Genomic DNA, 27,222 nt, shown 5'->3' on the forward strand with positions numbered 1-27,222 from the left:
ATGTGTCCATCCTGGTCAGTGCCGAAGAACCCCTATCCACCCTGTGAAGTCGCTGTTTACCCAGCAGGCATTACATCATCTGAAGCCATACAAGGGAGAACTTCTGTCACGGTGAGCACTCCGGCCGTGAGCGCTCAACGCCCTGTTCCCCCGGCCGGACCGAGAATCGCATTGCGGGACGCGCCCCCGTGTGAATTGCGGCCCACTCCATACCTGCTTATGCCCAGCTCTCTGGTTCCCGGTGCGCGACCCCCCCCCCCCCCCCCCCCCGCCTCCTAGGGCGCATGCGCCAGCTTCTCTAGATTTAAAGGGCAAGCGCACTGCTGATTGGTGCCTGTTCCTTCCATTATGTTATTTAAGGCAGCTCCTCCCCCTCTTCCCTGCTGGATCTTCAGTGCCTATTGCCTGAGATTAGGCGTACTTCTGTCTGTTTGCCTCGCCTGTGTTCTAGACCCTTCTGCTATGTTTTTTTACTACGCACCTTTGCCGCCTGCCCTGACCTTTCTGCTAAGTCTGACTACACCTTTGCCTCATCCTTCTGTACTTTGCCTCGCCCAGCTACCAGTGTGGTCGAGTCGTATTGGGGGTGGCGACCTGGGTGTCGCCTGCCGCAACAAGCCCATCCTGCCTTGCGGCGGGTTCTGGTGAAGATCAGCGGCACCTTAGACTCCGCCCCCGATACGGCCCGTATCATCAGCCACACAGGTCAGTGGATCCACATCCAGCACCGTTACAACTTCCTCCCTCACTCTGCTACACACAGCCCAGAGCAGTTCAGTGTGAGATGAGCTATGATTGGCTAAGGCTGCACACACTCTCTTCAGCACTCCAGACTGCTTTTCCTGATTTTGGACTTCTGCCAGGCCAGCAGGAGTCCAAAGTCTGCAAGAAATGGGGGAAAAGTGCTCTGGACAAGTATGGTGACACCTATTGGCAGTTTTTTTAAACACAAATAAAACATAGAAAACTTCTTTTTTTTTTTTTTAAAACAAAGTACATTAGATTTTTTGAGTGCAGTAGCAAAATTTTTTTAAATTACAGTGCCCATTTAACCTATTCTCTCCTTGAAGTGATGCTTGTTGGGGTAAATAACACATTAATACAGCATGCTATGGACCATGTCAGTTTTTTTCAAGGATTCCATATAGTATGTTTAAGCACAGGCGACGGGTTACTTATCACAGATCCATATAACACATATCTGTTTTCTTGCTCCTTAAATATCGCAAAAAAAATGCATATTATGACTTTTATTGGTCCCAGGGATTTTAATTGCTTTCAAGTACTTCCTACTAGCCTCATTTATATTCTAATTTATATTCTATTTTTATTCTATATTTATTCTAATTACCTTCTAATTTTAGGTCATTCCAGATGTCGCTTGTGGAAACGCGAGTTCTAATAGTTCCTCGGGAGGACGACTGGTGACTTTTGAAGTTCCAGAAAATACAACTGTAAAGTAAGATATTTGCTCTTGCGTACTTGCAATCCTACCCCAAATTATAACACTACCACCAGATATAAATCCATCACATCAATATTTATTGAAAATATCCATATATTAAAAACATTTAATAGAGATAAATAGGCTCCAAAATCAGTTGATACAGGAAAAAAAGACAGAGGAAGGCGGGGGAAAACACAAAATAAATAATCAGTAGCTTAGTCTTAATTCATGTATATGCAAGTACATCAATAAAGTGCATAGTGCAGTCAAAGAAAGGCAAATTTAGAAAGGAGACACAGCATAACACAGAAAAGTCCCAGCAGAATACCATACAAACCTGCCTTACAACAATCTGCATAAACCCCAACATATGTTTCGCTTGATGCCGAGCTTCCTCAGGGGTCGTCATGAAGTTCCAGAGAACACAACTGTAAAGTAAGATATTTGCTCTTGCATAGTTATAATCCTCCTATTCCCAGTAGGGTCATGATATAGCTTTCATTTTCATGCCCCCCTTTTTTAATCTTTATATATTGTACTGAACCTCTTTCACTACACACCATCCTGATACTCTCATCACCTCCTCTTTATAGAGGTAAATCCTCTCCTATACTCTCCTATAGCTATGTCAGTGTTTCCAAACCAGGGAACCTCCAGCTGTTGTAAAACTGCAACTCCCAGTATGCCCGGACAGCCAGAGGCTGTCCGGGCATTCTGGGAGTTGTAGTTTTGCAACAGCTACATGCATCCTGGTTGGGAAACACTGACTTATGGGATACTTGACCTCTCTTTTTGTGTTGCCTCCACTTCTTAGGCTGGGATCACACCACGTTTTTCAAATACGGTTACCGTATACGGTTTTCCGCTAAAAAACGTATGGCAAAAACCGTATGCAACCGTATACAACCGTATGACTCCAAATTGAAACGTATACGTTTTTTTCCCGTACGGTTCTATCCGTTTGCATCAGTTTTTGCCAACGGTTTTGCTATTTTGTTGGAATTAGTTTTCCAGCAATTTAATAAAGTTACTATTGTTCTATTGAAATTCCAATCTGCGCATGTGTCAACTCCAAAAACGGATTAGAAAAACCGTGTGCTACCGTATTCTGAAATTCTGTGTATGGTTCTCATAGACAACAATGTTAAAAGAACCGCATACAGTTCGCATACGGTTTTCCAACCGGAGGCAAAAACGTGGTCGACAGCGTTTTTGCCTACGGTTGAAAAATCGGCAAAACCGTATCCGAGGCAAAACGGATGCAACCGTGCACAACATTTGGAATACGGTTTACAATGCATTCTCTATGAATACGGTTTCGGATACGGTCGTATACGTTTTTTTGCAGAAAATCGTATACGGTTACCGTATTTGAAAAACGTGGTGTGAACCCAGCTTACACTCCATGAAGGCTTTTTTTTTTTTGCCTGTTCTCCAAGTAACATTTCTTTTTACACTTTTTAAGCTTCCTGTTTTTATAGTGTGTAACGAAAGAAAATGTTGGATCTCTACACGTAGTATTAACATGGAAGAGGCTTTTCCAACTTTTAGGATATATAATGACATATACAATGATACTCACCTACCTGAACTGTTATACGTTGCTATCAGAGTTTCTTTTCCTTTTGGATTGGGGATAAGATGTATAAAGCCGGAATACCCCTTTAAATCATCAGTTTAATCATCCATTTGTAGATCCGTTATTTTAACCCTTTTATTAACTATTACTGTTTAAGGTCATGTGAACTGGCCTTACTTCTTTTTTCTTTTCTGAGCTTGCTCAGTTGCAATAACAGGTTGTAACAGATGTAAAAACTGACACAAATGGAGGTTATTTCTGTCACCATAGACTTCCATGTAAAATTTATAATGGAGGTAATGATGTCCGTTATTTCTTATCGAAAAAAAATTATTGCATGCCTAGAATTCAGCAAAATAAACTGACATTAAATGTGTACTGTCACCAGTGACACCTGCACTTACCTGTCAGTACCGTGACACTGATGACAACGGTACTCGCCTTGTCCCGTTCCGTGGCGGGGATCTCCGTTAATCTTTTCCGCTAGCTCCAGGCACCCGGCTTGGGGCACGGGCGGAGCTTAGTGATGTCACCGCTGCTGTTCTCTAGCAGGGAGCAGCAGCGGTGACATCACTAAGCTCCACCCATACCCCAAGCCGCTGCTGCTCTCTGCTGTGTCTCGCAGCAGCGGTGACGTCACTAAGCTCCGCCCGTTCCCCAAGCCGGGTGCCCGGAGCTGGAGCTAATGGACAAGATTACCAGAGATCCCCGCCACGGAATGGGACAAGGTAAGTACCATTGTCATCGTTGTCACCTGCACTACCTGTCAGTACCGACAGGTTAGTGCAGGTGACACTGGTGACAGACTTCCTTTAATAAATTTCATCTAATAGAAATAACAAGAATAGCTGTATAAAATTGTTGCCGCTCAATGGTCTTTTTTTGTAAGATGTTCATGTCAAACCATGTTTATGCAAGAAATGTCATCCCTCCACTGCTCTCTGTTCTGTCCTGCTCCCTGAAGAGAGCCACAGCTTACACCCCAAGGGAAACAAGCATTTTTACATCAGGATGTTCGAGTACTTATTCACCTATGGGAACAGTAATAAAAATATGTTGTCTGAAAAATAGGTCACTGTACTCCTGTAAGCCTTGCAAGGAACGCATCAAGGTTGTCACAATTCACAATAATTCAGTTAATCTGACAATTAGATCTAGCAAGGTGACACTTTCCTTTCTTTGGATCCCTAGAATTTCTCAGGACGCCACTGCTTCCCTGATTCTTCTATGGAAAGTGACAGCCGGAGGCTTCAACCAGTGTTCCCTTATAGATGGCAGAAGTGTTACCCTTCTACAGGCGCCGGGGGGCCTTGTTTTCCCTGAAGAAATGTTGGTACTTGGAAACAATTATTTCATTGGTAAGGATGGGTGTTATTTATTTTGTATATTATGGAATGCGTCCTAAACTAAGATATTCCATTCTGTAAAAAGAGGAAAAGTGGAGCAGTTGCCTATAGAAACCAATACAATCAGATTGCTTCTTGCATTTTTCAGAGGCCTTTTTGTAAAGTAAAGAATCAATCTGGTTTTTATGGGCAACTGCGTCACTTTTCCCCTGCATAGGTCTTGATAAACGCCCCCCATAGAGTGCCCTAAAGTCCCTTTAAAATATGTTCATAGGGGGAGATTTATCAAAACCAGTGCAAAGGAAAAGGTACCCAGTTGCCCATAGCAACCAATCAGATTGCTTCTTTCATTTTGCAGAGGCCTTGTTAAAAATGAAAGAAGGGAGCTGATTGGTTGCTATGGGCAACTGGGCAACTTTTCCTCTGGACAGATTTTGATAAATCTCCCCCATAGTGAATAAACCCAGTGGGGGAGATTTATCAAAAACTGTAGAGGAAGAGTGGTGCAGTTGCCCATGGCAACCAATCAGATTGTTTCTTTAATTTTTTCACAGGTCTCTTTAAAAATGAAAGAAGCAATCTGATTGGTTGCCATAGGCAACTGCAGCACTCTTCCTCTACACAGTTTTTGATAAATCTCCCCCAGTTTTGCCATTTGCGAGGCACTATTGTTTTACTCTTTCCATGTTTCATGTTGCCTCTGTGGGAGAGACCTGAGCAATAATCCCTCTAGAGCAGTGGTCTCAAACTGTGGCTCCTTCAGATGTGGCAAAACATCTACTTCCAGCATGCCAACGGCTGTCCAGGCATGCTGGGAGTTGACGTTTTGCAACATCTGGAGGGCCACAGTTTAGACACATGGTGGTTGATGGATGAGCGACTGTTAAACAATCATCTGATAAACAGATGTTTCGTAGACACAGCCATACACATTTTAGTCCTTATTGGACATTACAGTTGTTCTAACTGGCCATAATGACAAGAAGGATGTAATCTTTTTGGAATATTCTGTAAACAGTTTGAGAATATTCTTTCCCAAAGGATTGTTTGTGGGATGATAATGAGAGCCATGTTATGGAAGCCACGTAATGGGAGCCACGCCTGGACCAACTAATGCGAGGCACCCCTGGGGTTACATACTATAAGGGCTCATTCATACTACGGAATCTCTGCTCGGAGATAGACAACAATGCATTTAACAGCGGATTTTGCGGAGTCTGGGGTCCAGAAATTTGGTAGCCGAAATTCAGTAGTGTGAATGGTGCAGCAGAATCCCATTGAGAACAATGGCTGGCTGCCGCATCATATTTTCCAAGCAGAATTCCAGAGAATTAGTGTAAATGGGCCCTTAGTGCAAAGCACGTGGTATTACTGAACTAATAACACAAGCCTCCCATCACCAGTAAGTAACCACATCATTTGAATATATAGTAATTATAGTAACCTCAACGTACCTCACATAGGTAATCCATGGGGGAAAATTAGAACTGGCATTTCACATGGAAGTTTTAACTTAAAATGCACTGGTAAAAAATGTGCCAGATTTATTGAGGCAATAGGAAAATACTATAAACAAAAATTGCAGTAATTACACGGCACCACAGAGGAACTCCACATGTAGCAATAATGGTGCGTTTAATGGACCAACATTCAACGCGTTTCACTGCACATGGGCAGCTTCATCAGACAGCCTGATAAAGCTGCCCATGCTCAGTGAAACGCGTTGCAATGTGTTCACACATTGCAGATTTTTTTCAGTTTCATTGCAGGTTTGCCACAGTTTTACAAAAATTATAGCAAAAATGCTGTAGTGTCACTGTGATTGTTTGAGATCTAAATTCAATAGGCAACACAGCCTAAGGCCAGGTGGTGGAAGTCCGCAGCCTAAGGCAAGGTGCTGGAAATTCTCAGCCTAAGGCCAGGTGCTGGAAGTCCGCAGCCTAAGGCCAGGTGCTGAAAGTCCTCAGCCTAAGGTCAGGGGCAGAAAGTCCTCAGCCTAAGGTCAGGTGCAGAAAGTCCTCAGCCTAAGGTCAGGTGCTGAAAGTCCTCAGCCTAAGGTCAGGTGCAGAAAGTCCTCAGCCTAAGGCCAGGTAATGGAAATCCTTAGCCTAAGGCCAGGTGCTGGATGTAGTCAGCATAAGGCCAGGTGCTGAAAATCTTCAGCCTAAGGCCAGGTAATGGAAATCCCATAGCAACCAATCAGATTTTATATTTCAGAGGCCTTTTAAGAAATGAAAAAAGCGATTTGATTGGTTGCTATGGACAACTGCACCTCTCTTCCTCTGCACAGGTTTTGATAAATCTCCCCCATTGAGTTTTGAGCACACTTACTTAACATTATGTTCTCGCGTTCTAGGCTTTGTGAACGATTCTGTGAGTAAGTGCATTGTGGCTTTACGGCTTGTCGTGGTGGTTAAAGAGACTGACTGTATATCTGAAGGAAGCAGCCCCGAGGCCCCACATTGCTTTGGGAAAGGAGAATGTGTTACCAAGAAGAAAGAGGTGAGTGGAATCATGACGTCTGAAAGTGCTTTGTGTTTTGTGCTCTCACTACTCCATATTACGATGATATATGTGCACTGCATAGAGCAGCATTACCCATCCAGGATGCCTCCAGCTGTTGCAAAACTACAACTCTCAGCATGCCCGGACAGCCTTTGGCTGTCCGGGCATGCTGGGAGTTGTAGTTTTGCAACAGCTGGAGGCACACTGGTTGGAAAATACTAGTATAGGGTTGATTATATCCCTTCTTTTATTTTAGTTTTTTTTTGCATTGGTAAGATCTGAAATCTTATCGATTGTTATAGGAAGCACTCTTAGGCCCCGTTCACACTAGGGAATTCCCGCAGAATTTCCGGGCAGAATTCCGCGGGCGGAATTCTGCGGGGTGAACTCTAACATTAGTGTGAACGGGTTTCCGCGAGACCCGTTCACACTGCGGAAATGTCCGCCGCTGAAAGTGTTCCGCGCAAAGAAAGAACATGTTCATTCTTTGCCCGGATCCCGCGAGCACTGCATAGCCGTCAATGGTAACGGCTTAGTGCCCCGCGGCCCTAGTGCCGAAGCACTTCCGGCGGCGGCCGACAGGCGGAAGCTCCGCTCGCGGAATTCATCCGCGAGAATTCCGACGAGTGAACGCACTAGGGTAAGTTCACACGCGGGGATTTTTTAGCGGGTTTTCCGCTGCGTATTTGAAAGTGGGCGGGTTCTTCTCAGCTGTCCGCAGCAGATTTTCCGCGGCGGAATGTACACTGTGGAAAATCCGCCGCAAGCCCCATTTAAGTCAGTAGGCACTGTGGCGGATTTTCCGCAGCGTAAATTCCGCCACGGAAAATCTGCTGCGGACAGCCGAGAAGAGCCCGCCCACTTTCAAATATGCAGCGGAAAACACGCTAAAAAAATCCACGCTTGTGAACGTACCCTTAGAACAATTTTAATGCATAAGTCTGGATGTCTTTTCTGCTGTTACCCAAATCCTTCCTGCAGCAAATCACAGCAGGGAAATTAATGGAATCATCTTTTAGGGACTTAGCGCTACTTTAAGTGATTCAGTATAAGTCCTTTTGTTTGCTACTTGTCGTCAGTCAACACTGTGTTGGCAGAGACGCCACTAGCAGCCCATTCAGATCATGCAATCCAATGCACTCTAGAAGATGGAAGTTTTGTGGCTACGATTGTAGGAGATGTTGTACCTGAAGATGATGTCGGAGATAAATAAAGCAATGCATCTGCAAAGTTATTCAATATATGTTAAACATATTACCTCTTTAAAGGGGTACTCCTCTTCTTTAAAAATGATAGCTCTCCAGAATGAGACCCCTGTGCATGGAGCGGCATGCCAGAACGTACTACATGCATTCTGTATGGGAGCACCGGAGCCAACATCGGCGCTTCATGCTGCTTAATGCGCAGAGAGATAGGTGATATGTTTTAGGCTTTTTTCACACTGCCGTTGCGCCCCGTCAAGAACAGACGTCAAACTATTTTTTTTTTTATTTCTTATTTTTTTAGTTTGAGGGCAGCCATTTTGACAGGGCACAATGGGCAACAGGGGGTCCCTATGGACCACATTATGGTAAATGGGGTCAGTCGGTTGCCACTGTTTTTCAGCGGGAGAAAAAGACAGCGCAAGCTGTATTTTTTCTCCCACTATTTTCCCCGGCTGCCCCCGACGGCCGTCACTCTACCGTGTGATAACGCTAGTGGGAAAGGGGCCCTAAAGTAGTAGAGCACCCTTTTAAGTAAACCATGAAAATTGTTCCAATGTAAAAAATAAAATAAAAATAAAAAATATTCCTAAGATAAATTTAAAGGGGTACTCCTGTAGAAAACTTTTTTTTTTTAAGATCAACTGGTGCCAGAAAGTTAAACAGATTTGTAAATGACTTCTATTAAAAAATCTTAATCCTTCCAGTACTTTTTCGGGGCTTTATACTACAAAGGAAATGTTATTCTTTTTGGATTTCTCTAATGCCACGGTGCTCTTTGCTGACCTCTGTTGTCCATTTTAGGAACTGCCCAGATCTGGACAGTTCCTAAAATGGACAAAGATGTCAGCAGAGAGCACTGTGCTCGTGACATAAGAGAAATCCCAAAAGAAAAACATTTCCTTTGTAGTATACAGCCCCTAAAAAGTACTCGAAGGATTAAGATTTTTTAATAGAAGTAACTTACAAATCTGTTTAATTTTCTGGCACCAGTTGATTAAAAAAAAAAAATTAAAAAAATCCATGGGAGTACCCCTTTAAGGCGTACACAGAGCAGAGGATATCTGATGGTAACTGTTCGTTCCATCACACCATCATATGAAAGATAGAACCAGCAGCACGGTGGTTGAATGGTTAACGCTGTTGCCTTGCAGCGCTGGGGTCCTAAGTTCAATACTCACCACGTGCAATGGGTTTGTATGTTCTCCCTGTGTTTGTGTGGGTTTCCTCCCACACTCCAAAAACATACTGAGAGGTGAATTCAGATTGTGAAGCGGGACAGGGACCAATTTGAAGTGTACAGCGCTGCAGAATCTGTGTGCACTATATAAATAATAAAGCCTAAACCAAAGGGGATATGACTAGCCCAAACTAGGTACCCATTCATATTAGCACAATATCACATTCATGGGCTTCCTTTATGGTTAGAACAGCCTTGTGTTTAAATAACTGAAAGTAACCCACAAGCCGTTGAAAAATCTTTTTAATATTAGCATCAAGTACAGCCATAGACTACGCAAAAAAAATCATGTGCTGACATAACATTAGACTTAATACATTTATTCAAAATATGAACAATTGATCCATTATTATTCTGTATGTATGCACTTTAAACACTAATACGTTTTGCACAGGGGTCCACCTACATTACTCTTTAGATTGTATGACTTTTTCTTGAAAAACAAACCCCCCATGAAAGAGAATTGTACTAACTGTGAAATAAGTGCCAACGGTATTGTTCTATTATGATATTTTATTATTCATAACTACTGCAAAAAAATATATAATACCGTATTTTTCGCCGTATAAGACGCACTTTTTATTCCCCAAAACTGGGGGGGAAAAGTTGGTGCGTCTTATACGGCGAATACCTGCGGCCATTAGAGATGAGCGAACTTACAGTAAATTCGATTCGTCACGAACTTCTCGGCTCGGCAGTTGATGACTAATCCTGCATAAATTAGTTCAGCCTTCAGGTGCTCCGGTGGGCTGGAAAAGGTGGATACAGTCCTAGGAAAGAAGAGTCTCCTAGGACTGTATCCACCTTTTCCAGCCCACCGGAGCACCTGAAAGCTGAACTAATTTATGCAGGAAAAGTCATCAACTGCCGAGCCGAGAAGTTTGTGTAGAATCGAATTTACTGTAAGTTCGCTCATCTCTAGCGGCCATCAATGGCCGGGACCCGCCGCTAATTCAGGACATCACCGATCACGATCCGGAGCGTCGGGGACACCACGGGGACGCGGCGACAGCGATGGAGCGACATCCAGGGCAGCGGTGACGGGTCCGGAGCGGCGGGGACACGTGATTATTACCTCCTATACCAGTGGTCTTCAACCTGCGGACCTCCAGATGTTGCAAAACTACAACTCCCAGCATGCCCGGACAGCCAACGGCTGTCCGGGCATGCTGGGAGTTGTAGTTTTGCAACTTCTGGAGGTCCGCAGGTTGAAGACCACTGTTGGGTGCAGAATCTTAATTTTTTTTAGATTTTGCACCTATAAATTGGGTGCGTCTTATACGCCGGTGCGTCCTATAGGGCGAAAAATTCAGTAATTCAAATTCCAGTTTCTGAATTAGTGAATACAGTGTACAGGTTGTGTTGGTGTTTATTTTCAATAGATTCCTCCTCCTTTCACCTTTTCCAGCCTCTGTATATAATCTCAAGTCTCATTCTTTAAATCCTTGCACTTTGAACATGTTTCTACGTAAGGTTTTATGCACACAGCAATGGCCTATGTAGTCTGTATGGTTTGTGTGCTGTTGTTTGGGCCCCAGAGTTTCACCCTGTTCTTTCTTTGAAGCAGTGCCTTATGGGAAGAATACCTTAACATTATGCCATACAGTGGAGTACTTTACAATGTGGCTGTATGTAATATCAGAGGCATACAGGTGTACGGTATGGGGCCAATGAATTTTGTATGCACTGTATTTTAGATCCATAAGACATGGTTCTGTAATATGGCCATGTGCATAAGGCATTGGGATAGTCATACACTTATGAATTATCCTCTCTCCGAGTAAGGCCCCAACTTAGTTTTTCCAGAAACAGTGCCACTCTTGTTCCTAGGCTGTGTTGGGTGATGTAGAGTGGCATTGTAACTAGTATATGGCTGTGGCATATAAGGTATATTGTTACTCTTACTGCCATTGGAGCATGCATTTACAGTGCATTTGGGATGTTTTCAGACCCTTTCACTTTTTCCACAAGCCTTGTTCTACAATAAAAGGGCACACACCTTGTGCTAAAACAACCCCCCCCCCCCCCAAAGGAAAAAAAAAATCTGCACCCCCACTATAATGACAAAGTGAAAACTAATTTACTAAAAAAGGAAAAATGTAATCTTGCATTGACACAAGTATTTAGACCCTTAGTACTCTAAGCACCTTTGGCAACGATTACAACCTCCAGTCTTCTTGTGGATGATGCCACAAGGATTACACACCTGACTTTGGGGATTTTCTGCCATTCTTCTCTGCAGATCCTCTCAAACTCCATCCTGACCAGTCTACCTGTCCCAGCCACTAAAAACACCCCATATGTACATGCTTCTCTGTAGAGATGGTATTGGGCAGGGACATGATGCTTAGAATTGAGGCCAGAAAGTTCAATCTTGGTTTTAGAGTCCATCTGAAAAATTCAGCTTGCTAAGGCTGGGTTCACACCACGTTTTCTTAAATACGGTTCCCGTATACGGTTGGGAGTAGTGGGGCGGGGCTTAATCGCGGCGCCCGCACTCAGCCATATTCGGGAACCGTATTTAATGCAAGTCTATGAGCCGACCGGAGTGAACCGCAGCCTCCAGTCGGCTTCGTTTTCGGCCGTATGCGGTTGCCGGACCGCAAGCAAAAACGTGGGATTCTGCTGCACCATGCACATGGCAGACTTTCCACAGTGGAAACCACATAATTCTTTCTGCTGAATCTGCTCAGAAATGCATTGCACATTCGTGAACTGTCCTAGCACTGGCTTGTTCTGCAAGTGCCTGGAGACCACTGTTCTCTTGGAAATTTTCATTGCAAAATAAAATTATTTTAACCCTGCCTCTTGCCTCCACACAATCCTGTCTCACAACTTTACAAGCTGTTTTTTTCAACCTTATTATGTAAATTTACCACGTGACCGCAATCTAAGTGTCAAAACATTTAAAGGGGTACTCTGCCCCTAGACATCTTATCCCCTATCCAAAGGATAGGGGATAAGATGTCAGATCGCCGGGGTCCCGCTGCTGGGGACCCCGGGGATCGCTGCTGCAGCACCCCGCTATCATTACTGCGCAGAGCGAGATCGCTCTGCACGTAATGACGGGCAATACAGGGGCCGGAGCATCGTTACGTCACGGCTCCGCCCCTCGTGACATCACGGCCCGCCCCAGTCAATACAAGTCTATGGGAAGGGGGCGTGGCGGTCGTCACACCCCCTGCCATAGACTTGCATTAAGGGGACGGGCCGTGATGTCATGAGGGGCGGAGCCCCTGTATCGCCCGTCATTACGCACAGAGTGAACTCGCTCTGTGCAGTAATGATGGCGGGGTGCCGCAGCGGCGATCCCCGGGGTCCCCAGCAGCGGGACCGCAGCGATCTAACATCTTATCCCCTATCCTTTGGCAGAATACCCCTTTAAAGATGATCAAAATAAATGGCAAGGTATGAATACATATGTCCATGCATAATAAGTCATTCTTAATACATTTCCAAAAATTCCTTAACCCCTTAAGGATCCAGCCAATTTTCACGGCTATTCCTGTGAAGGACACGGCCATTTTTTGCACATCTGACCACTGTCACTTTAAACATTAATAACTCTGGGATGCTTTTACCCTTTTCGTGACATATTCTACTTTATGTTAGTGGTAAAATTTTGTCGATACTTGCATCATTTCTTGGTGAAAAATTCCCAAATTTTATGAAAAAATTGAAAATTTTGCATTTTTTTTAGCCTTGAAGCTCTCTGCTTATAAGGAAAATGAATATTCCAAATAAATTATATATTGATTCACATATACAATATGTCTACTTCATGTTTCCATCATAAAGTTGACATGTTTTTACTTTTGGAAGACATCAGAGGGCTTCAAAGTATAGCAGCAATTTTCCACAAAATGTTAAAAATCTAAATTTTTCAGGGACCAGTTCTGTTTTGAAGTGGATTTGAAGGGCCTTCTTATTAGAAATACCCCACAAATGACCCCATTATAAAAACTGCACCCCTCAAAGTATTCAAAATGACATTCAAAAGGTTTGTTAACCCTTTAGGTGTTTCACAGGAATAGCAGCAAATTGAAGGAGAAAATGTAAAATCTTCATTTTTTTACACTGGCATGTTCTTGTAGACCCAGTTATTGAATTTTTACAATAGGTAAAAGGAGAGAAATCTTCCTAAAATGTGTAACCCAATTTCTCTCGAGTGAGAAAATACCTCATATGTGTATGTCAGGTGTTCGGCGGGCGCAGTAGAGAACTCAGGAGGGAAGGAGCGACAGTGGGATTTTGGAGAGTGAGTTTTTCTGAAATGGTTTTTGGGGGGCATGTCACATTTAGGAAGCCCTAAATGCTAGTTTCCCTCAAATTACATTTTTTTTACAAGGGATAATAGGACAAAATGAGCCCCAAAATTTGTAACCCCATCTCTTCTGAGTATGGAAATACCCCATGTTAGGACGTAAAATGCTTTGCGGGCACAATACAATGCTCAGAAGAGAAGGTGTCACATTTAGCTTTTGAAAAGCAAAATTAGCTGAAATGGTTTTTGGGGGGCATGTCCCTTTTAGGAAGCCACTATGGTTCCAGGACAGCAAAAAAAAAAACACATGGCATACTTTTTTGGAAACTACACCCCTCAAGGCACGTGACAAGGGGTCCAGTGAGCCTTAACCCCCCACAGGTGTTTGACGACTTTTCGAGAAAGTTGGATGTGTAAATGATTTTTTTTTTCCACTAAAATGCTAGTTTTCCCTCAAATTAATTTTTTTTACAAGGGGTAATAGGACAAAATGCCCCCCAAAATTTGAAACCCCATCTCTTCTAAGTATGAAAATACCCCATGTGTGGACATCAAGTGCTCTGCTGGCACACTACAATGCTCAGAAGAGAAGAAACGCCATTGAGCTTTTGGGAAAAAATTGTTTGGAATGGAAGTCAGGGGCCATGTGCGTTTACAAAGCCCCCCGTGGTGCCAGAACAGTGGACCCCCCCCCCCACATGTGACCCTATTTTGGAAACTACACCCCTCACATAATTTAATAAGGCTTGCAAGCCTACTGAGGAAAGGGCCGTGTTTAAAGCATATGAGAGCCCTGAAACGCGTCTAGGTACAAGAGTATTCTACATCACCGCTACCTGACTATCTAACGGGGAACTCCGATCCAGTCCCGCAAAGCAGCATAAAGTTCTCGAGACCATCTTCCAGGCAGCATTGCCCAGCGCCTGTGACGACACCCATCATCAAGTCCACACCTGCTCCTTTGTGTGGTTACCATCTGCAGCGAAACATCAGTAAGCGGCTACCTTTCCAGCTGGTCTGTGGCAGGCAGACCGCCGCTAAGACACATGCCAGCGTCTGGTACCACCCTAATTGTGCGGACCCTACATCTCAACTCAAGGTGACTTTCTATCGGGACCTATTGCAGGCTGTTAACTATAATACATCTATTATACGCATAGCATTTGGAATCTATACCATCTATGGGACTTGAACTCATTTTTGGATTATCGGAGGCCGGATTACTAAAAGTGACATTGCATTGCTAAAAATGTCTTAATGATAGCTATCGGTGGTTGTTTATATTTAGAGTTTTATATTTTAATTCCCGCGGCACAAGGGCCCTGTGCTTTGAGGATTTACTGTTTACAAAATATTTTTTATGTATTTTATATTGTGTAATAAATTAGCACTTTTCACATTATAATTGAAGCACGATCCAGTCATCATTATTACCACTACATCATTGTATCAGGCAACTGATGCTAGCCTAGAGGGGTTGGCTACCTTCTTAGTTTTGTCTTTCAGATTTGTAAATTACTTCTATTAAAAAATCTTAATCCTTCCAATAGTTATTAGCTTCTTAAGTTGAGTTGTTGTTTTCTGTCTAACTGCTCTCTGATGACTCACATCCCGGGAGCTGTGCAGTTCCTATGGGGATATTCTCCCATCATGCACAGCTCCCGGGACATGAGATCATCATAGAGCAGTTAGACAGAAAACTTCAGAAGCTAATAACTATTGGAAGGATTAAGATTTTTTAATAGAAGTAATTTACAAATCTGTTTAACTTTCCGGAGCCAGTTGATAGATATAAAAAAAGGTTTTGCCTGGAATACCCTTTTAAGTACCAGGGTGTCATGACGTATGCGTACGTCAAGGGTCCTTAAGGGGTTAAAGGGGCACTTGGGTGAAAAACATTTTTTTTAATCAACTGGTGCCCGAAAGTTAAACAGATTTGTAAATTACTTCTATTAAAAAATCTTACTCCTTCCAGGACTTTTCAGCTGCTGTATGCTCCAGAGGAAGTTGAGTAGTTCTTTTCTGTCTGACCACAGTGCTCTCTGCTGACACCTCTGTCCATGTCAGGTATTGTCCAGAGCAGGAGAGGTTTGCTATGGGGATTTATTTATACTCTGGACAGTTCCTTAAACAGACAGAGATGTCAGCATAGAGCACTGTGGTCAGACAGAAAAGAACTCAACTTCCTCTGTTTACAAAGTAGTTTACAAATCTGTTTAACTTTCTGGCACCAGTTGATTTAAAAAATATTTTCCACTGGAGTACCCCTTTAAATTCTACTGTCTCCTTCTCATTATAGGGTACTGAGTGCAAAACCTGAATTTTATTTTTTATTTATTTTTTGGTCCAAGGTTACAACATAACAGCTTTATATCTAACTCAGCCTTCACACACTGTAAGCTATCATGATCTGGCCTCTCAATTGTCTTATTTGAATATTAGTGTATAATTTTTATAATAAACGTGTCAGTTTGTCATCTGTAAAACTACTTTCACGCTGCCGTTGGGCCCTATCTAGAACAGCCATAAAGCTTTCGTTTATTTTTTATTTATTTTTTGCCTTTAACGCCTGTTATCTGGACGGGGAACAACTGGCAACAACGGGTCCGGATGGATCCCATTATAGTCAGTGGGGTCCGTTGGGTAGCCGTTGTTTTGTAGCAGGAGAAAAAGATGGCTCTCTCAGTAATTTTTCTCCCGCTATTCTCCCCAGATTTTCTGACGCTTACTGCACTGCTGTGTGACAATGGCAGTGTGAACGTAGCCTTGCAGTTTTTCTGCAAAAAATAATAATAAATAAATAGATACAAGAAGTAGCAGAATAGAGAACGAATAGGCTTATTTCAGCCCTTGGGCCAGATTCACACTGTGCAGTTTTTGATGCAACTGTCCTATGTGCTAATTGCAGATGTTTGAAACAACCTTCAGTGTAGTATTCTCCCTTCTTTTTAAAATTGGTGATGCCCTTTATAAATGCACAGACTAATCGTATTGTATGAATTGCAAAGAAGCTACTATAGGCTTATCCCCAAAGCTGTTTATAAATGACACAGATTTAACATGATAGTGATAGTAAGGATTAAAGTAAGGATTAATCTTGGCATCCCTGATATTAGCGCCCGCTGGCAGTGTCTCTCTGTACGTTATCAGTAATCTCGTTGTTTCTAAGCGTGGCTGCCAAAGCACAATAATATGTTCAGCTGGATTCTGCAAAAACTTATCCCAATCATTTAAGGTTCTATATTTTACCTTCATTTAAAATCTGTTACTTGTTTTGCTTCTCAGTGCCACATCTGTCTACAGGCTACGTGTGGTACTGCAGTTCAGCCGGCTTGACTTTAATGCAGATGATGTGATCAGACACAGTCCATGGCAGACAATGCATGGTTTCAGGAAACAAACGTTAACTCTTCTGTAATGCTAAACAACCTCTCTCAGCACTGAGCAGTGATGTCACTAGGATGCTTTTATGTCAATTTTTGTATGTATGAAAAGATGTTTTTCTACTTTATTTCATGAGATCCCTAATTTCGGTACATACTTGAGTTTCATTCTACTGGCCAAAGGCAAGTGTCGGATTTACTTTTGTAAAATTACCAACTTCTACATATTAAACTACATAATTCCAGCAAAATGTATCCCTGTGGCCCCATTCATATTGATTCCTTGCTATATCACTGCTATATATCATAAGACTGGGAAATAAGTATACCACAGTGTTTATGTGGCAGACCCATTAACTTCCAAACCTAGTCTATAAGGGATAATGTTCGGTCTATAAACGGCAACAAATGAATCCCACAAGTGCAAAGGGAGGTATCTGAACTAGACATAACTGAAGGGTTAATACTATTCCTTCATTAATTGTTATAAAACATAAATGTTATTTATATGTACAGTATATCAAAAAGTGTGTTATAACATACAGTTAATTGAAAGCACATCTTCCTGTGTTCTTTCTTGATAAAACCATGTTTAAAAGGGTTATCCAGCGAAAGTTTTTTTCCCCGTAACTATGCCCATTGTGTGGGATATGAAAAAACAAACTTCTACTTTCCTCCAGCACTCCCATGGTGCCTCCGATGTCCTGCTCTGGTCCCCCGATGTCTATGGAAACATGCGGGCTCAATGAATCACTGGCTGCAGCAATGTGCCGCCTGGCCAGCGATTCTCTGAGCAACAGTGGCGTTGCTAGGGTTGGTGTCACCCGGTGCAGTAAAATATGGTGTCACCCCAAACTCATAACCCCCCCCCCCCCCCCAAGAATTTTTTTTTTGCCTGTTGTGACAGACGCCAGTGGTGTAGCTCGTTGCGGAAAAATATTTCCAGTACAATAACCAAATATACCAATTGCCACAGAATGGGAAAGTGCTAAAGAAGTTTTAGCCATTTAAAACTAAAGCTCCCAGTATGACCTAATTAGTGGTGAGGTTATGCTGGGAGTTGTCGTTTCACCCATCATAACTGCAGAACTTACAAGTGACTACAGCTCTGATGGGACGGTCAGTGACTACAGGTGACATCTTCTCTGTAGTCTTCCCTTATCTAATTCAGATGGTACATACCGCCAGGACTTCATCCAGCAAAATCTTTTCTCTGCAGAACATGACGCCCAAATGGCTCCTCACTATATGAAAAGCTACTTCTTGGCTCCTCACTATATGAAAACAATAATCATTATAACCCTTCCAGACACTGCACTTTCTGAATATAATACTGCTACACACTGTACCCTCTGAATATAATACTGCCACATACTGTACCCTCTAAATATAATAATACCACACACTGTACCCTGTCCTGTGCCCTCATCATATTAATGCCCCTGTCCTGTGCCCCCGACATAATAATAATGATAATGCCCCCTGTCCTGTGCTCACGCATAGTAATTATGCCTCGTCCTGTTCCCCCCAAATAATAATTCCCTCTGTCCTGTGCCCCCACATATAATACTAATGCCCTGGTCCCCCCCCCTCTCACGTAATCCTGTGCCCCTCACATATAATTCCCCCTATCATGTGCCACATACAGTGACCCCTCAACCTACGATGGCCTCGTCATACGATAATTTCAACATGCGATGGCCTCTCAGAGGCCATCGCATGTTGAAGGCAGCATCAACATACCATGCTTTTTTATGTCGGGGCCATCGCATAAACGGCTGTCCGGCAGCACTGACTGCTTCAGCTGCCACCGGATAGCCGTTTACGATGCCCCGTGAGCTCCGGTGATGGTCACCCACCTGTCCTCGGGGCTCCGGCACGTCCTCTTCGGGATCCTTTGCATCGTCGGCACTCTCCATCGACGTCATCACGTCGCTGCGCACGCAGTCCCGTCATCCAATAGGAGCGGCGTGTGTAGCGACGTGATGGCGGCGACAGAGAGCGCGGCTGTCGGGGAAGCAGAGGCCTTACCGGAGCGTCGGGGACACCCCGGGGACGCGGCAGCAGCGATGGACGGCGACATCCCGGGCAGCGGTGACGAGCATTGACAGTCCGGAGCGGCGGGGACAGGTGAGTACAACTTCCTCTAACAGTGGTCTTCAACCTGCGGACCTCCAGATGTTGCAAAACTACAACACCCAGCATGCCCGGACAGCCAACAGCTGTCCGGGCATGCTGGGTGTTGTAGTTTTGCAGCATCTGGAGGTCCGCAGGTTGTAGACCACTGTCCGATACTTTACTTTACATGGATCCCTCAACATGCGATGGTTTCAACAAACGATGGTCCGTTTGGAATGGATTACCATGATATGTTGAGGGACCACTGTATAATGCCCTGTCATGTGGCCCTCACATATAATGCCCCATCATATGCTCCTCTCATATAATGCCCCCTGTGATGTCCCCCTCACTTATAATGCCCCATCATGTACCCCTCTCATATAATGGCCCCTGTCCTGTGCCCCTCACATAATGCCCCCTGCTGTGTGCCACTAACATAAAATGCCCCCTGTTCGGTGCCCCGTACAATAAATGCCCCCTGTCCTGTGCTCCTCAGATATAATACCCTCTGTAATGTGCCCCTCAGATATAATGCCCCCTGTAATGTGCCCCTCAGATGTAATGCCCCCTGTAATGTGCCCCTCAGGTATACTGCCCCCTGTAATATTCCCCTCAGATATAATGCCCCCTGTAATGTGCCCCTCAGGTATAATGCCCACATAGCGCAGAGGCAGTACACTTGCTTCTGTTGCTGGGTGACACCATCGCGGGATTACTTCTGCATGCCCGCAGCGACCTGAGGACCGGGGGGGGTGCAGGGTGGTAGTGACTCGGCGGCGTCAGGGTGTCACCCCATCAGGCTGGTGTCACCCGGTGCGCCCCGCCCTCCCTTGCTACGCCACTGCTGAGCAACAATATGACACATTGGGCTTGGGACCTGCTGGAGCCTGACAGTCACGCTGCAGCTCAGAAAGACGATTGCACTGGGGGACTGGAGCAGGACACTGGAGGCACTGAGGGATTGGCATAGTGGGCATAGTTTTTACTCCCCCTGCCTGTAAGATAACCCACGTAATGGCAAAACATGGAGGGGCAGTGTGTGTTTGTTTTTGGCTAGCAATTCAAAAGTGTGTTCATTAGTCAGTACAGTTATCCAACAATATAGGGATTGACGTATGTAGAGCATCTATTTTAAAGGGGTATTCCAGGCAAAAACTTTTTTTTATATATCAACTGGCTCCGGAAAGTTAAACAGATTTGTAAATTACTTCTATTAAAAAATCTTAATCCTTCCAATAGTTATTAGCTTCTGAAGTTTTCTGTCTAACTGCTCAATGATGATGTCACGTCCCGGGAGCTGTGCAGTTCCTATGGGGAAATTTTCCCATCATGCACAGCTCCCGGGACGTGACATCATCATAGAGCAGTTAGACAGAAAACTTCAGAAGCTAATAACTATTGGAAGGATTAAGATTTTTTAATAGAAGTAATTTACAAATCTGTTTAACTTTCTGGAGCCAGTTGATATATATAAAAAAGTTTTAGCCTGGAATACCTCTTTAACTATATTCTGCTTATGTTCCTAGATACACTTGTGTATACTCTATTGAATCACTCAACAGCTTTAAAAGGTTAAATGGGTTATAATACTGTGTAATCTACTTCTAGTACCTCTGTGTGCCTCTTTGTCCCATATTCATGCATTGGACTCACACCTCTAAGTGCTGTTGTGCAAGTATTTTTATTTTACTGTTGTTTGAGACCTTTCCCAGTATTCTATGCAACCAGATATATATGTCCTAGGTCACATGGTTTCAAGGGGATGTGGTTATGCTGGAGTTGTTGGATAGCAGGGTCGAAGAGATTTATTAAGGTAATGCTATCCACCCACGCACTGCAGAATAAGCCTTGTTACTAATTTCTTTACTCATTACAATATATAGCTCATAGGGTATAATTATATATTGCCAGCCTTTACATTAAATAAGAGGCTAATTTTGGCCAAATTAGCCTCTATGCATACTAGCTATTTCATACTGGCGTTTAGGCTAGGTTGACGCTACAGAATTTCCAAGTGAAATCTAAAAGCTGAGTTCCACTAGGAAATGTTGCCTTAATTCCAGTATGAAATAGCCAGTATCCATATAGGCTAGTTCCAGGGCAGCTGATTCCCATTGCGGGCAATGTGATTCCGCTGTGCAGTGCACACTATAGAATTTAAGCATTGAACGTTCTGCCACTGAAAAAATGATTTTGCTCATTCTTTCAGCAGAATCCGCCTGGAATACTTGCTGTCTATGGGGACAGCAACGTATGCGCAGTCCTAGTGCTGATTGAATCACCGGATGTAATTTGGATTGGCACTGTAGTATGTCATTTTTTGCAGGACATAATATATTAGTCCCTAACTGGTAGCTTGTTTACTTGGTAATTTTCTTACATACTCACTTAATTTATAGTGGTTTAGCCATCAGATGGTCCTGCTGCTAATAGAACATGTAGAACACCTTTCCTAAGATAAAACCACAATATTGCTCAGGCACATGTAACCAAGCGGAGCAGCCTTAAATAGATAATGCAAGGCAGAGATTGGTGGAAGCCATATTAGAGAAGTGCACATTGGCCCTTCAATTGCAGCTAGTGCATGCCCTTGGGGAAAGACCAGGAACTGCAGCCACAGGAGAAGCAATAGGAGAGAGGCCAGAGGAGCAAGCCTGGAGCAGATAGCAGGGGAGTGGAGCAGAGAAGGCAGCTGTATTACACCAAATTATTACATAGAACTTCTAGTAGGTGCCTTTCAAAGGACATGTGTCACCTGCACTAACCTGTCGGTACAGACAGGTAGTACAGGTGACATTGGTGACAACTGTACTTACCTTGTCCTGTTCCGTGGCGGGGATCTCCGGTAATCTTCTACGTTAACTCCAGCTCCAAGCACCCGGCTTGGGGCACAGGCGGAGCTTAGTTATGTCACCGCTGCTGTACCCAGGACCCGGGACCCAGCAGAGAGCAGCAGCGGTGATGTCACTAAGCTCCGCCCATGCCCCAAGCCGCTGCTGCTCTCTGCTGGGTCCCGGGTCCTGGCAACAGCAGCGGTGACGTAACTAAGCTCTGCCCGTGCTCCAAGCCAGGTGCCTGGAGCTGGAGATTACCGGAGATCACCTGCACGGAACGGAACAAGGTAAGTACCGTTGTGTGAAACAAGAAAAAGGCTAAATGCCACAAAGGAAGCACACCCAAAAGTCAATATGTAGAAAATTATCAATTTATTTATTAACACCATGAATCTGTAACAAACAAAGACACAATAAAAACATTTAAAAAGCTACAAAGAGCTGTACTACATCAGTGGGACCTGTAGGGATCACCACTGGACATGGGTGAAATATCCAGGGGTTCCCCCTATGCTGACCGTACCAAGTGGCCTAGAATATGCAGTGTATACACAAAAAATCAAATACACAGCTTAATGCAATGGCAACATGATAGCACACAATAGCAGCATCAATAGCATACAATAAAGCGCATGAAGAAAGGTGCCAAAGCTAGTGATGGAAGCAATGTGTCTAAAAATGAGTACAACAAGAAATAATGTACTGATAAGAGATCACCACAATGTGCCGGCCACAGACGGAGGAAGGGGGAAACAAAAACAATAACCCAATCAGTCCATGTCCGTAGGAACAAACCCGTTGTCATCAGTGTCACCTGCACTACCTGTACCGACAGGTTAGTGCAGGTGACACTAGTGACAAATTTCCTTTAAGTGCATGCCTACCTTTTAACACTATGTAATTTTTTTGTTCCACTTTTTGTTCTCATACATTTCTTGATACATCTTTACAGTGGTTGGAGCTAAGCATTTCTGATACAGAGCTCCAAATCACCCGCATAGCCTTGAATTCAAAAGGCAATATTTTGACTTCCTCTTCCACCACTAGGGGGAGCTTAGGAGTTTACCCCATACTGCTCTATTGTTGTGTTCACTGTTTATCCAAGCTATCTCTAGTCTTGGCTGCAGGCACAGATTACATGTAGCAGCACTGCAGTCTGTTTTGGTAATGGGCTTTAAGGTTTACAGCAGTGGTCTTCAACCTGCGGAACTCCAGATGTTGCAAATCTACAACTCCCAGCATGCCCGGACAGCCATCGGCTGTCCGGGCATGCTGGGAGTTGTAGTTTTGAAACATCTGGAGGTCCGCAGGTTGAAGACCACTGATTTACAGTATATTCTGTGTTCTGTGATAGGTCCATAGATGTTGCATAAAATATTGCTTTGATTGAAGTTTAATGCTAGAATTTTCACTTTCCAGTTTAAGAAAACTAGATTTCAAATTGATACTGTGAAACCGAATAACCAGACAGATGTTTAGACTGATATATATAGGTAAAATATTAGTGAAGTTGCTGGGCAGACCTTCGGACCATCCTTAAAGGGGTATTCCAGGCAAAAACGTTGTTTTATATATCAACTGGCTCCAGAAAGTTAAACAGATTTGTAAATTACTTCTATTGAAAAATCTTAATCCTTCCAATAGCTATTAGCTTCTGAAGTTGAGTTGTTGTTGTTTTCTGTCTAACTGCTTTCTGATGACTCACGTCCCGGGAGCTGTCCAGCTCCTATGGGGATATTCTCCCACCATGCACAGCTCCCGTGATGTGACATCATCATTGAGCAGTCAGACAGAAAACTTCAGAAGCTAATAACTATTGGAAGGATTAAGATTTTTTAATAGAAGTAATTTACAAATCTGTTTAACTTTCCGGAGCCAGTTGATATATATAAAAAAAAAAGTTTTTGCCTGGAATACCCCTTTAATCCGGGAGCATTTTCAAGCACAAATAGGATATTTTTTTCAGCTCAGCAGAAGTTGTTTGAAACCGGGATTAGCTGTAGCTATATATTTTGCGGCTGGCTTAAGCGGAGAGAGCGTTCTGCCTGTATACACTCGGAAGATCAAATGACTGACGTTTAATGAGCTCCGTCATCTGTCGCCTATCGCTTCCCAAAGTTTCATAAATCCTGTTAAATGAGAAATATAATGTCCTCACTAATGGTAATTTATTCAATGAGGGCCATGTATTTAATGCATAGTGAACAAAGCTGCTGAGGTGGGCAGTGCATAAACTATGATCAGATAAATGTACGCACACGGTAAATATGATCATATCGTTTGGTCTATCTCTAGTCTATGGTCTGTTTGGTCTATTAATCCCACAGAACTCTGTAGAATTGTTTGCTGTAATACTAAAGTAATTAATTGGCCAAATGTAGAGAGATTAACATTCTGTCTGTATTAATTGTGTAAGTTTCCATGAATCGTTAAAGGGTACCTCTCATCAAATAAACTTTTGATATATTTTAGAGTAATGAATGTTGAATAACTTTCCAATAGCATGTTAATGAAAAATATGCTTCTTTCTATTGTATTTTTCCCGATCAGTCCTGTCAGCAAGCATTTCTGACTCATGCTGGAGTCCTAAACACTCAGAGCTGCCAGCCTGCTTTGTTCACAGCCAAAAAGGCAGTGAACAAAGCAGGCTGGCAGCTCTGAGTGTTCTCCTTTGTGAACAAAGCAGACTGGCAGCTCGTAGTGTTTAGGACTCCAGCATGAGTCTGAAATGCTTGCTGCCAGGACTGGTAGGGAGACTCCTAGTGGTCATTTCTTCAAAGTGGAAAATTAAATAGAAAGAAGCATATTTTTTATAACATGCAATTGTGAAGTTATTCTGCATACATTAATCTATAATATATCAAAAGTTTTTTTGATGAGAGGTACCCTTTAATAACAATTGCAAGTATGGCTGGTGTATGCACTATTGTTACAGCATTGCTCAAATATGGGGCTTGAGTACGGTTTATTCATTGTATAGACTTAATGAAGGCGTAGATGTATACAGGTCTGCAGTATACGGCAAAACCTCTTAGAGAAGACCACCCGAAAGTGCAGTGATGCTGAACGTATGGTGGACTGAAAATATGTCACCCAAAGTCTGGAATTGATAAGGGGGCTGTCTTCTCAAAGAGGTGGTATTTTGTAGTGTTTTTACTGTAAGTAGAACATGCATATTATCATTACATTATTCCTCATAAATATTCATGCATATCGCTGTATTACTGATCCATATTGTACAGATCTGAAGTACTTTACACACTGGTCTTCAGCTACATCCACTGGTGTAAATTGCTGCAAATTTAGTGTACACACAATGATCAGCCATAACATTACAACCACAGGCATCTGACAAGGAGTGGGATATATGAGGCAGCAAGTGATCAGGCAACTCTTAAAGGGGTACTCCGGTGGAAAAGTTTTAAAATTGTTTTTTTTTTTTTTATCAACTGGTGCCAGAAAGTTAAACAGATTAGTAAATTGCTTCTATTTAAAAATCTTAATCCTTCCAGTACTTATCAGCTGCTGTATGCTCCATAGGAAGTTCTTTTCTTTTTTACATTTTTGTCTGACCATAGTGCTCTCTGCTGGCACCTCTGTACATGTTCTTTTTTTTATCATGCCGATAAGAAAAAACGAAATGATCCAGCACTTGAACAAACTGCAGCTTTATTGTTAGATCCTCTTTAAAAACAGCATGGAACAACTTCAACACTTCAAAAAGTCTGACACATCTTGACGCGTTTCGAGCGCATGCGCTTTTTGTCATAAAATACAATCAATTGTCACTTCCAAAACAAAAAGTACATCTACATGGCTACGCACCACAAACTTTTATCATTGTGGCTCTACTGTATGCCGCACTTGCAAATTTGCCAGAGTGTGCAAGAGTTTCAACAATGCTGATGAAACTTATTAAATTAAAAATGATCTCAATTGTAACACTACTCATTGTATTTACATCATTGAATGTCAAGATTGCTGTAAAAGAAATATGTAGGTTGCACTACACGTAAATTAAAAACAATTTTTTTTAGAACATGTTAACGATATCACTAATACTTCCATAAGAAATCGTTCCAGCGCTTCACTACATTTCATACAAGAACATAATAGAGACATTTGCTCCATTCAAGTATATGCCATTGAAAAGGTACATATGAACATCAGAGGAGGGGACATTCAATGTAAACTAATGGACAAGGGAGGCTTTTTGGCAATTTACTTTAGATTCTAGAATGCCCAATGGTCTTAACTTGCGCAAGGAACTCCTTTTTATTTATTTAATTATTTTTTTTTTCTTTCTCTTTTTTGGACATCATTTACATATATTGCATATACTATAATTTCTTCTATTTGTCCTGCATTAGTTTGCCCTATTATGGATTTTTTATTACAATTGGAATGGACAGCAGAATGTGTCTTCCTTTTTTGAATCCACCCATGCCTTATGTATTGTTTCCTGTTCATTCCGTCTGGTGAGAGTCATAATATATGTTTTATATCGGAAATCTCAACAGAATTTGGTTACTTGATTGTTTGTACATGTTTCTCTGGTTTTAACTTACTATAGGACTGCTTGCCTACCAAGCGGTGTGTCATTTTAATGCATTTGTTTCACCTGTGGAACCTCCTATTTCTATGTGTTAGAAACCACTGATTGTATCTTTTGACAAAGAGCGCATGCGCTCAAAACGCGTCAACATGTGTCAGACTTTGTGAAGTGTTAAGTTTTTCCATGCTGTTTTTAAAGAGGATCTAACCATAAAGCTGCAGTTTCTTCAAATGCTGGATCATTTAATTTTTTTCTTATTGTTTGGACATGGAGAGTCTGAGTGGGGATTCGTGCACGAGACATAGCAGGTGAGCTGGACTTTCCTTGTCTTTTTCATTATGCCCCCTGACCTTATCCCCCAGGTCCAGCTGATTTATAAACTGAAGGAAAGTGAAATGGTCCGGCACATGCAGAATTTAGGCTGTGTGGATATGAATAACAGAGTTGTGCGGCAGTAACACCCAGACTAAAATCTTAATGGCGGTCTAGGCTGGATAGTGAAGAAAAGTGAAATTAAATGTATATTAATTACAAATATGTTGTTAATATTGGAGGTTCCATTTTTGGAATTGGGCTGCCAAGAGCTAGTCGGGTCAAAAAAGGTTGGAAACCACTGGGTCCGGGCAACTTTGACAAGGTTCAAACTGTGATAACAGGGGGACTGGGTCAGAGCATCTACAAAACATGGAGTACAACTAGTGAATTAGCTAAAGGCTCATTGATATTTGTGAAAAGTGAAGGCTAGA

At 42.8% G+C, this 27,222-nt stretch overlaps 1 protein-coding gene across 1 annotated transcript in view; it reads left to right on the forward strand.

Annotated features, from left to right (window-relative positions):
• The window catches only part of DNER (delta/notch like EGF repeat containing), a 272,367-nt gene that overhangs the window by 157,940 nt on the left and 87,205 nt on the right, over nucleotides 1-27,222 (forward strand). Inside the window, exons 3-5 of the mRNA XM_056564499.1 lie at nucleotides 1,365-1,459; nucleotides 4,218-4,384; nucleotides 6,729-6,874. Of these exons, the coding sequence (XP_056420474.1) occupies nucleotides 1,365-1,459; nucleotides 4,218-4,384; nucleotides 6,729-6,874 (408 nt within the window). The remainder of the gene's footprint in view (nucleotides 1-1,364; nucleotides 1,460-4,217; nucleotides 4,385-6,728; nucleotides 6,875-27,222) is intronic.

The sequence above is a fragment of the Hyla sarda genome, chromosome 3 (genome assembly GCF_029499605.1).
Source record: "Hyla sarda isolate aHylSar1 chromosome 3, aHylSar1.hap1, whole genome shotgun sequence".
In the NCBI taxonomy this organism is placed as follows: domain Eukaryota; kingdom Metazoa; phylum Chordata; class Amphibia; order Anura; family Hylidae; genus Hyla; species Hyla sarda.